The sequence below is a fragment of the Otolemur garnettii genome, unplaced genomic scaffold, assembly GCF_000181295.1.
Source record: "Otolemur garnettii isolate 467f Iridium unplaced genomic scaffold, OtoGar3 scaffold00106, whole genome shotgun sequence".
Taxonomy (NCBI): Eukaryota; Metazoa; Chordata; class Mammalia; order Primates; family Galagidae; genus Otolemur; species Otolemur garnettii.
The window spans coordinates 3473403-3485696 of NW_003852501.1; the positions used below are offsets into that span (position 1 = coordinate 3473403).

The following is a 12294-nucleotide window of genomic DNA, read 5'->3' on the forward strand; positions in this document are numbered from 1 at the left end:
TTTTTTTTTTTCCCCGACAGTATCACTCAGTTGCCCTGGAGTTGAGTGCTATGGTGTTACAGCTCACAGCAACCTAAAATACTTGAGCTCAAGTGATCCTCTTGCTTCAGCCTCCTGAGTAGCTGGACTGTAGGTGCCTGTCACAAAGCCCAGCTATTTTTGTCTCACTCTTGCTCAGGCTGGAAAATCTTGACAGTGTATCTTGGATGTTTCTTACTTAAATATTTCCAATTTTATGTGATTATCCTGGTTTAACTATTAACAAGCAAGCATTCTCTACTTTCAAGAGTTCTAGTTTGTCACCCTCAGTTAAAAAAATTTAATTTCCCTTTCCTTATCTATACTCTCTTACTAAATTACTACTGCACTTATCCATAAGATATATATACATAACACACATATTCAATTTGCTTTATAATCAACACAAAAAAGCTTAATGATAAGAAGCAGCATACCTTCTGGGATACTCATTTTGGTTTGCAACAGAAACTTGTTCTGGGTCCAATCCAACAAGGCGAGTTGGAAAACTGCAACCATCACCCAAGCTGCATAATGAAAAATATCAGTAATAATTTGAATCATATTCAGTTAAATAGGTCAAATGTAACACTAGCTTTTCAGAGGTATGGTTTAAAGAAGTTACTTTTAACTTGTCATTTCAGGGAATAATCTCTAAGATTTTTAATGTTGAAGACATAAGCCTTTTTAAAAAATAATTTAAATACACTTAGAAATAATGTCTTCCAGGCCTATTACGATTATTATGCTTAGCATAGCACCTGAAACATAAGTATTCAAATATATGGGTAACTGACCTGCTTATCACAATCATTTATGACATAATTCAGGCTCAAACTGAAATTCAAGATGTAAATTCCACATATTTACTCATTCAACAACATTCATCAAATGAGTACTCAATGTCTGAGGTTCTGAGTACTATTGTTAAGAACTAGGGATATAGCTGTGAACAAAAGAGAAGAAAATCTTTGCCTTCAAAAAGGTTATAGTTTTAAAAAAGTATAGTTATGCCTTACTTTCACATTCTAAACACATAAAAAACTGCATGGAACATGGACTTTCAAGCCATGATGGAATAACTGGTACACTTGACATGTAAATAGTCAGAAACTGAATAGTATAAAATAACTGTTCTCAAAGAAGCACAAGCTTCCTGCCAGGACCTTATCACCAGGAGAGAAAACTGAACAGAGCAAGGTAGTTTCACTGAACTGAAGCAACAGAGCTGCAAGTTTTGAGAAGCTGAGGTGGCTTGAATCTACCAAACAGAGTTGAGAGAGAGCAAGATATGCAGATAAATGGCTACAGAACTATAGCAGTACTATACTTAAGTCTTTTTTTTTTTTTCTTGAGACAGAGTCACCCTGGGTAGAGCCTCAAACTCTTGAGCTTAAAGCAATTTTCTTGCCTCAGCCTCCCAAGTGCCTGGGACTATAAGCGCCCGTCACAGCACCCGGCTATTTTTTTCTTTTTTTGTTTGCAGTTGTCATTGTTGGCCCGGAGTGGGTTTGAACCCACCAGCCTTGGTGTATACGGCCGGCGCCCTACCCACTGAGCTATGAACAATGCCTATATTAAATACTAAGCTGCGGCAGGATGGGCGCGGTGGCTCCGGCCTATAATTCTAGCACTCTGGGAGGTTGATGTGGGTGACAGCTTTGAGACTAGCCAGAGCCAGAGGGAGACTTTGTCTCTAAAAATAGCTGGGTGTTGTGGCAGGTGCCTGTACTCCCAACTACTTGGGAGGCTGAGGCAACTGAATTGCTTCAGCCCAAGAGTTTAAGGTTGCTGGCTCGGCACCTATGGCTCAGCAGCTAGGGTGCCAACCATATATACCAGAGTTGGTAGGTTCAAATCCAGCCTGGGCCTGCTAAACAATAACAATGAATACAACCAAAAAATAGCTGGGTGTTGTGGTGGGCATCTGTAGTCCCAGCTACTTGGGAGGCTGAGGCAAGAGAATCACTTAAGCCTAAGAGTTTGAGGTTGCTGTGAGCTATGACATGATGGCATTCTACACAGGGCCACATAGTGAGAAGTGAGACTCTGTCCCCAAAAAAAGAAGTTTGAGGTTGCTGTGAGTTATGATGTCACAGCACTCTACCAAGAGGGACAAAGTGAGACTCTGTCTCAAAAAAAAAAACAAAAACAACCAAGCTGCACATGTGAATCCGGGTAAAGAACAACTGGGAAGCATAAAGGAAACAATTCACAGAGGTCTCACAGCACTGGGAGACACTGAAGAATCTGACCAGCCAAAGTGGAGAGCTCTCACTGAATACATATGGATTTGGTAGAGACTCCACCTTTACTGTAAAGGAAACTAGCTCTAGAGAAAATGCTACTCCATACCCAACCTAATAAAGCTTAAAACACAGCCTCAAAAAACCTAAGCTGAGGTGGTGCCTGTAGCTCAGTGGGCAGGGCGCCAGTCACATACACAGAAGCTGGGGTTCAAACCTGGCCCAGGCCAGCTAAAATGATGACAACAACAACAAAAAAATAGCCAGGTGTTGTGGCAGGCGCCTGTAGCCCCAGCTACTTGGGAGGCTGAGGCAAGAGAATCACTTAGCCCAAGAGTTGGAGGTTGCTGTGAGCTGTGATGCCAGAGCACTCTACCGAGGATGACATAGTGAGACTCTGTCTCAAAAAACAAACAAACAAAAAAACCTAAGCTGAAATATAACTTAACTGCCTGCCAAAACAAAATTAAACATTTTTTAAAGGGAGACAATAAAATCTAGATACTTAGCAAAAACATTTAAAATGTTCACTATTCAATTAATAATGAACTACACATGAAAAGAAAAAGAAAATGTGATCCACATAGCTAAGAAAAATAAGTCAACAGAAAACAATCAGAAAATTAGCAATTTCAGGCAGGGCTCAGTGGCTCCCAGCTATAACTCTAGCACTCAGGGAAGCTGAGGTAGGTGGATTGCCTGAGCTCAAGGGTTTGAGACCAGCGTGAGCCACAGCCAGACCTTGTCTCTAAAAACAGCTGGGCATTGTGGTAGGTGCCTGTAGTCGCAGCTACTCAGGAGGGTGAAGCAAGAAGATCCCTTGAGCCCAAGAGTTTGAGGTTGCTGTGAACTATGACACCACAGTACTCTTCCAAGGGCGACAAAATGAGACTATGTCTCAAAAACAAAAACAAAAACAAAAAAAAAGAGAAGAAATGGATATAACAAAAAGAGATATAATTGTAAGAAATAAAAAAGGAGCTGAAAAATACAGTATCTGAAATAAATTCACTGCATGGGCTTACCAGGAGATTAGACACTGTAGAAGAAGAACTCAGTGAACCTGCAGACATAGCAGTACAAATTAACCAAAATATAACAAAGAAAAGAAGGGCAGGGGAGGAGGAAGGAGGACAGAATAACAGTGAAATGTGGGTCACCATCAGGCAATTTAACATAGGTATATCCAAGAGTACCAAAAAAGCTGGTGAGAGGAGGAGATGGAAAAAGGAGGGGGAATAGACATAAAAACAAATGAAGATGTAACTGATAAAAATTATTTGAATCTGATGAAAACTATGAATTCAGAGATTCAAGAAGCTTAATGAACTCCCGGTAGGATAAACACCAAGGAACATTATTATTAAGCTTTTCTCTATCTAATAAAAAAAAAAAGGAAAAAATATGGTATAAATGATCAAAATATTCTGCATTTTCATTCCCAAAGCCCACAAGAATGTCAATATATTTTGTGTATTCTTTAAATCTTAAAACTTTTAACCAGAGAATCAGAGATTACCATAGATTCGATAATCCCTGAGATCTGCATTTTATAAATTACCTTGAAAATACTGGAAGTAGCCAATATTTCTTTTCATCACCAAAGACTTGTCTCCAATTTTTACTGCATCCAAGAGAGAAACCATTTCCATCAGATCCATATGCAAACGTGGGTGCACGGAACGATTCTGTTAAACATACATATACACACATATATAAATTGATCTACTTGAAAATTACAATGAAAAGTACCAATTTTCTTGTTTATATCTTTAATGTAAAAACTATAGATATAATTTAAAATAAAGAATATAGGGTTGGGGCTCATAGCACAATGATTATGGCGCCAGCCACATACATGAAAAGTTGACGGGTTCGAACCCAGTCTCAGTCAGCTAAACAACAATGACAACTGCAACAAAAAAAAGCTGGGTGTTGCAGCGGGCGCCTGTAGTTCCAGCTACTCGGGAGGCTGAGGCAAGAGGATTGCATAAGCCCAGGAGTTTGAAATTGCTATGAGCTAAGACGCCACCACACTCTATTGGGAGCAACAAAGTGAGACTCTTTCTCAAAAAAAAATTAAAAAAAAAAAAAAAGAGAACATATTTGTAGCAATTAATAGATAAACTTCTGAAACCTACTAGAGAAAGAAAACAGATTTATCATTTCATTAACCTATGTCAAAATAATTATCTAATATTTCTGTAAATCTACTATAGTGTGGTCTATCTTTTGGGGGTTGAAAAAGATATTATAACTCTTGTAACTTCATTATTTATTATCTTTCCACTATGTTTTTAGGGCACAGTATCAGGTATTTTGGATTCAAAGGTAAATTAGATGAAATTCTTAATAGTTTATAGTCTAGCAAAATAACAGTGTGATAAATGCTAAAAACTGCACTGAGAGCATAGATACGAAGAAACTTGATTTTGTCTGCACAAGGACATATGTATGTCCTGGGGTGACAGGTTAACTTTCTTACAAAACAGTTTAGTACATAACAAACCCGTTTTATACCTTGCTACATCAGCAGATATATAAATATCTCAAGTATAACACAGCAATGCTTCTCACATGCCAACAGCTCAATGTGAGCAATGCCATCTGTGTTTAGTAAATATTTGTATAATTACTTGAATACCTTACTGAATTTCCCCTCTAATACTTTCATTTTTAAAGTGAGCCAAAAGAGTAAAGGGAAATGAATGCTGATACTAATGATACAATACCTAAGTTTCAGTGACAACTGACACAAAGATGGAAATAATGAAGCATGTGAAATGCACTATTTCTTAGCCTCAATCATGGGACATATACCAGTCAAATGCCTAACTGTGGCGGGGGGGAAGGGGCAAAGTACATGAAATATATTATGTTTTATGTTGTAATAAAAGATAAGATGTGATGAGAAGGATTAAAAAACTTTTTTTGCTCTCTGAGAATGACCCTCCTTAAATCTACTTTCTTTGCTTTTTGTTAATGTTGGCTCTTCCTATGGCATTTTGTTTTTTTTAATTTTATTTTATTGATACAAAATATTTTACATATTTATGGGGCACATGTAAGTATTTGTTACACGCATAAAATGTGTAATGACCAAGTTGGGGTATCCATCATTTTGAGTATTTATCATTTCTTTGTGGTAAGAACATTTCAAGTCCTCTCTTCTAGCAACTATACCATGTATAATACATTGTTGCTAACTATAGCCACCCTACCATGCTACTGAATATTAGAATTTCTTTCTTTTTTTTCTTGAGACAAGGTCTCCCCGTGTTGCCCTGGAAAAAGTGTGGTGGCATCATCATAGCTCATTGCAACCTCAAATTCGTGGGCTCAAGGGATCCTCCCATCTCAGCCTCCTAAGTAATGGGACTGTGAGTATGCACTATCATGTCCAGCTAATTTTTGCATTTTGGGGAGACAGGGTCTCACTGGGTTGCTCAGGCTGTTCTCAAACTACTGACCGCAAGCAATCTTCCTGCCTTGGCCTGCCAAAGTGCTGAGATTACAGTCATGAGCAGTGACCAGTTCTGCCTGGCCAGAACTTATTTCTTCTCCCTAATCAACACTCTTCATCCCCCCAGCCACATGCCCTCCTCAGCTATCTTATATCACAAATGATGGTTAAATGCTACCAAGTAGGTGGTAATGCCTTAGGCAAGTGAGTATTGTCAGGCCCAAGGGCCTCTTATCAAGTGGAGTGTTAACCTTCTCTCCTTTCATATAATACCACAGATGGGTTTCTGAGAAGACTGTATAAATGCAGAAAACAGATTTATTAAAATTTATAAAATATAGCCAATTCCTACTTTTATATGTAATGCATTATTAAAAACATAAAGGTCAATCTCGCTTCTTCAAAATGAATAACCTACATGTTTATTATATACCCACTGTTTCTATCCAGTCAATTTTAAAACAGACTTTTTTGTACTACTCTACGATATTACTCTTGTCCTTCTTTAGTTTTCACATTCATTTGTGTTCATTTTCTTTCCCAAATAACTGTAATACATTTTAATCTACTTACCTATTGTTGTTCTATTTTTTCCAACTAACCAGCAGTGGTAGCTGAAGAGCGAGAGGACGCTGATGAAGAACATTGCAGACACAAAGAAAAGAAACAGTACGTGGAATTTTGCACGTGTATCTGCCAGTTCATTCTAAGGAAGGAAACAAGAAGCTTATTTTGAGAATAGTTAACTTTTAATTTACTTCTGCCTGAAGATTGCTGAATATACCAAAAGTTTGTCAGATATGAAGAAGAGTAAAATAAACTGGATGATGTATCTGAAAGCAACAACTACAAAAGCAAACAATTGGTATTATCAAACCAGCTTGCTTATACAAGAGGTAAGGAAGACTCATGTTAAAAACTGCTTTTAAACATTTAAAAATTTTAGCAATACTTTTAGTAATAAAGTGAAAAACATGAACAATTCTACCTAATAATTTTCTTTTGTACTTTGCATATATTCAAACTTTCCCAAACGGTGATTTATTAATTTTATTTTTTAACTTCTCTATTGTTGTTTTCCGAACACCACTGAAAGGTGCCATGCCCTCAAGCTACTTCGATTTCTACTTTTCTCATCCTTGTTTCATTTCTACAGAGCCTTTGTAGATAATCAACAATTTTGACAAATTTACCATAAGGTACTAATGAATGAAAACAGATTCTCTGTTATCCCTTCATATCACTGTATGCATTTTAATAGAAGCAAACTCATCACCTATAAGGAATTATATTAAAAAAAAAAAAAGGTTTTCTTGGTACTCGCTGGTTATAGCATAGTATCTGTTAGTAGGAAGAAGAGAAAGCCTGTAAGTGTTAGCTCGTAAAATCAAACCATATAGGTAAATCACCTACTCTACCAGAATACAAGGTTGTCCTACTTGATTTAAAAAGCGTTTACAGACTAAAAGAAGGTCATTAGAGTTAGATTATTCTGACGTTTATGTTCATCTCTTTTTTTTCAGAGTAATAATGGTATCGTTTAAACACACCAAGCAATTCCTGTATTTTCCCATCTTGTGAAGTAGATTTTTATTATATATATTCACTATAAATATCACAAAATAGATCATGAGAATGTCATGGCAATTATGTATTTTACCTTTGGACAACTCTCTGTAGATTTCCTGCGGCAAAGCTTGTGCAAATAGAGACAATATATTAAGAAACCAATTTTTAAACAAAATTATCCTAACCCCTAGTCTTATACGTTGTTTTGAAGGAAGACTAAGATGGTCATCTACAACATTTTCTTAAGAAATGCAAAAGAGAAAATAGATAAGAACATTTAGCTCTTCAAGCATATTTCAGGTACTCTTTAAATACATGCTTTTCCTCTCACTTTTTAAAACAGATTTTTGTCTAGGAAGGAATAAAATGTCTTTAGCCAATATTTTTTTAATAAAAAAACTTATGATGAGTAGTTTCCATGAATTAGATCTACCAACTTCTTACTACCTTCACTGTTACTGCTTTTTCCCAGCAGGGATGCTGCAACAGCCCCAACCTAGTGGGGCTGTGTCCATACATGCCACCTCCTACCTACTCCTAGTTTCTCTGCTCTCACTTGACTCCAGTGAAAGCCACAGTCCTTCCAATACTCTCTAAGGCCCTCTGTCATTCGTTCCCTCTTGGGTTTCCCTGTAGCCCCTTTTCACTCATTCTACCCCTGCCCGGTAGCTGCTCCACTCTTACTCCCACAGCAGGGCCACCTACCATGTTCCCTGGTCTCAAATACTCTTCTTTCAGATAGCTAATAATTCCCTTCAAGTTTCTGCTCAAATCCTACCTTCTAAATGAGGTGTGGGCCAGGTGGGGTGGCTCATGCCTATACTCCTACCACTCTGGGAGCATCCCTTGAGCTCAGGAGTTCAAAACCAGCCTGAGCAAGAGTAAGACTCCATCTCTACTAAAAATAAGAAAAATTAGCTGGGTGTTGTGGTGGGCTCCTGTAGTCCTAGCTACTCAAGACGCTGAGGCAGGAGGATTGCTTGACCCTAAGAATTTCAAGTTGCTATGAGTTACGGCACCTCAGCACTCTACCCAGGACGACAGAGTGAGACTGTCTCAAAAACAAACAAACAAACAAACAAAATAAACACACACACAAAAACTCAGGTCTATCCTGACCACTCTCTTTAATAATGCCACTTGCCCCACTTGCAAACCTAAATCTCTTAGCCTGCTCAGCATTTATTACCTGTCTCCCTCTTAAAAGCTCCACAAAAGAAAAGATGCTTTGCCCATTTGTTCACTGTATACTCCAAGTCCTTGTAACACTGACTGCTACAGAAGACGTGCTAAATAAGTATTTCTTGAAGGAAGAAAAGGGTAGATTTAAGTTTACTAGTCTTTTCTTAGTTTTATGATGAATCTAAAAACACTACTCACTCTTTAATTAATAAATCATTGCATGAAAATACTGCTGAGTTTTCTGATAGACAAATGTAAAATTTATGTAGATTAGATTTCATTTATCTGGCACTGAATCCTCTGTTTAAATAGGGTCACTAAGAACAAAGGGCCTGGCTAAGGAAGGCATCAGAGGCCAAAATTCATGAGGCTGAGATTATAAATTGGTAGCAGTGCTCTTGTCTGATGTGGGCAATTGTATTGCAACTGCTAGCATCCTTGAGGTTTAAATATCCAAACGTTAATAACCTAACAATGTTTTAATGAAAAACCTTCAAAATTATATTGGATATTTTCTGAAAATACAATTGTGCTAATGACTCCAGGTTTTAATTAATATTCCTCACACTTATGATTATGAGTAGTAAATTACTTTGGAAAGTACCTGAATGCTGGAAAAGACAAACTGAAATTTAAATTCTGGCTTCTTATGCTATTAAGTACATGACCTCAGGGTAGCTGCATAACAGATCTGTTTCCAGCACTGAAAATTGGAATAACAGCAACTACTTCTGTATTAACTTATTTTCTGTATTCCTATTACTATGGCATCTGGGGCATTGCTAACTGGGAAGAGACTGCTCCTTTAAGGGTTAGCCAATTCTAGGAGAGAGCAAATCTCTCACTTAGGAGCATACTTTTTTTGGGGGGGGTGACAGTCTCACTCTCTTGTCCAGGCTAGAGTGCTACAGCATTACAGCTCACAGCAACCTCAAACTCCTGGGCTCAAGTGATCCTCTTGCCTCAGCCTCCTGAATAGCTGGAACTATAGGTACTTAAGCACCTGACACAATAGCAGGCTAGGTTTTTCTATTTTTAGTAGAGATAGATATCTCACTCTTGCTCAGGCTGGTCTCCAATTCCTGAGCTCAAGCAATCCACCTGGCCTTGGCCTCCCAAAATACTAGGATTGTAGGCAGGAGCCACAGCCCCTGGTTAGGAGCATGCTTTTCATATGCAAACTAACTAATCCAGCACCCAAACTCAGAACCACCTCCTCTATAGGCTCTTCTAGAGTCTCTTGAAATTATTCAGACCAGCCAATCCTTAATCTGCTTACCCTGCCTTTCCCACAGAAGCCACAATAAAAGCTCTGGCCCTCATCCTTCTGTCCGCCCCTGCCACAAACCTAACCCCTCCTCTGAGGACTGTGAGTTAACAAACCACCTTTTTAGTGGTCTTTGTCTCCTGACCTGCTAGCCTAACTATACCTGAACAATAATAAAACCGCATTTTAAAACATCTTTATAGTGATTTGAGGAAGATAAAAAGTGAACAAAAAAGTATTTTTTAACCATAATAATTTCCCTTTCAAAATCAGAGATTGAAATGCAATAAAATATAAATACAATAAAAGTGGCACAAGAAAACAAGGAAGAGTATTTACATAAATTTATACTGAATATGTAAGAGACAGAAATCATAAATAAAAAGAACTGCTTTAAGTATTTTAAAACTTTGATTTGACATAAACAAAATGAATAAAACAGGGTTAGAAGACAGAGAACAGGGAAAAAACAATGACAGCCTGCTTATGACAGAAAAAGCATTAATACCATTAGAAGTGCTTCATATACTGTGGGTATGAGTCCTCTGTGAGATGTATGCTCTATAGTTACCTTCTCTAACAGATGTCCCCCTGCCCTTTTTGACACAGAGTGTCACTTTGTTGCCCTTCATAGAGTACTGTGACGTCATAGCTCACAGCAACATCAAACTCTTGGGCTCAGAGATCCTCTTGTCTTAGTCCCAAAGTAGCTGGGACTATAAGCATCCGCCACACCTGCCTATTTTTAGAGACTGGGTCTTGCTTTTGTTCAGTCTGGTCTCAATCTCCTGAGCTCAAGAAATTCACCTGCCTTGGCCTCCCAGAAGGCTAGGATTATAGGCAGGAGCCACCATGCCCAACAAGATGCCTTTTATTAAAATAAAAAAAAGATTTTTATTTTAATCAAGTCTAATTTATTAATCTTTTCTTTTATAGTTAGTGACTCCACGTTTAATTTAAGAAATTCTCATCTATTCCAAGGCCAAGAATAAAGATTATATCTGTAAAATAATAAATACTTTCATATGAAAATATAAAAGTCTACAAGGAAAAAAATGGGCTAAGAACAGCGAGTTCACAAAAAAGACATGCCAATGGCTTGTAAGCATATGTAAAGTAAAATAAGCAAGTTATTCTATTTTGCCCATAAATTGTCAGGCATTGTACTTAAGAAAGGGAGAGAATAATGATGGGAAATTAGGAAATGGAGGGTCTAAACCAGGCGTCCTCAAACTACAGCCCGCAGGCCACATGCAGCCTGCCTAGGACATTTATCTGGCCCACCAGCTGTTTTTGCAGCCGCTTAGCAGCCAACTCATCCCAGGGCCTGCAGTCTGGCCCTCCAACAGTCTCAGGGTCAGTGAACTGGCCCCCTGTTTAAAAAGTTTGAGGACCCCTGGTCTAAACCATGTTTGTAGGTGAGGCATGGTGGTTCCTGCCTATAATCCTAGTACTCTGGCTGGCCAAGGTGGAAGGACTGCTTGAGGTGAGGTGTTCAAGATCAGCCTAATCAAAAGCGAGACCCTATTCTCTAGGGAAAACAGAAAAAATAGCTGGGTGTGGTGGTGCACGCCTATAATCTCAGCTACTCTGACGGCTGAGGCAGGAGGATCACCTGAGCCTAGGAAGTTGAGGCTGCAGTTAGTTATGCTGAAAGCATTGCACTGTAGCCCAAGCAACAGAGTGAGATTCTGTCCAAAACAAAACAAATAGAAAAACGCCAAAAAAACAAAATTTAAGAAAAAGTCTATGATATTAGGAAAAGGAATAATCTGAGGTACTATTAATTGGAAAAAACAAAATTAAAATAAAACCTGTTTTTTTTTATTTTTTGACAGGGTCTCATTTTTTTCGCCCTTGGTAGAGTGCCATGGCATCACAGCTTACAGCAACCTCAAACTCTTGGAATCCATCAATCCTCTTGCCTCAGTCTTCCAAGTAACTGGGACAATAGGCGCCTACCACAATGCTCATCTATTTTTAGAGATGGGGTCTCACTCTTGCTCAGGCTGATATGAAACTCTTGAGCTCAGGCAATCCACTTGCCTTGGCCTCCCATAGTGCTAAGATTACAGGCGTGAGCTACTGTACCCAGCCCTTATTTTTATTTATTTTTGAGAGAGAGTCTCATTGTCACTCTGGTAGAGTGCAGCAGCCGCATCATAGCTGCTAGCAACCTGAAACTCTTGGGCTCAAGTGATCTTCTTGCCTCAGCCTCCTGAGTAGCTGGGACTACAGGGTCCACCACCACTCTGGCTAATTTTTAGTAGAGATGGAGGTCTTGCTCTTGCTCAGGCTAGTCTTGAACTGCTGAGCTCAAGCAATGCACCTGTGTTGGCCTCCCAGAGGGCTAGGATTATAGGCCTGAGCCACTGTGCCTGGCCTCCAAAACACTGACTGAATGCTTTCCATGTATCAACTACTTATACCACTTAATTTAATCTTCACATCAATCCTCTAAGTACTACTCTAAATTTTAAAGATAAAAGGGAGAAAAAATTGACTCAGTGTGCCTGTAGCACAGTGGTTCCGGCGCCAGCCACATACAC

At 38.6% G+C, this 12294-nt stretch overlaps 1 protein-coding gene and 1 pseudogene across 2 annotated transcripts in view; both read right to left on the reverse strand.

The window, feature by feature from the left end:
* ZDHHC20 (zinc finger DHHC-type containing 20) overlaps window positions 1–12294 on the reverse strand; it is a 75141-nt gene that overhangs the window by 6189 nt on the left and 56658 nt on the right. For both annotated transcript variants that reach the window (XM_012809495.2, XM_023517249.1), the window contains 3 exons: window positions 6301–6433; window positions 3826–3952; window positions 456–545 (listed from right to left, as the gene is read on the reverse strand). In XM_012809495.2, the coding sequence (XP_012664949.1) occupies window positions 456–545; window positions 3826–3952; window positions 6301–6433 (350 nt within the window). The remainder of the gene's footprint in view (window positions 1–455; window positions 546–3825; window positions 3953–6300; window positions 6434–12294) is intronic.
* Window positions 5884–6000, reverse strand: LOC111727459 (annotated as a pseudogene).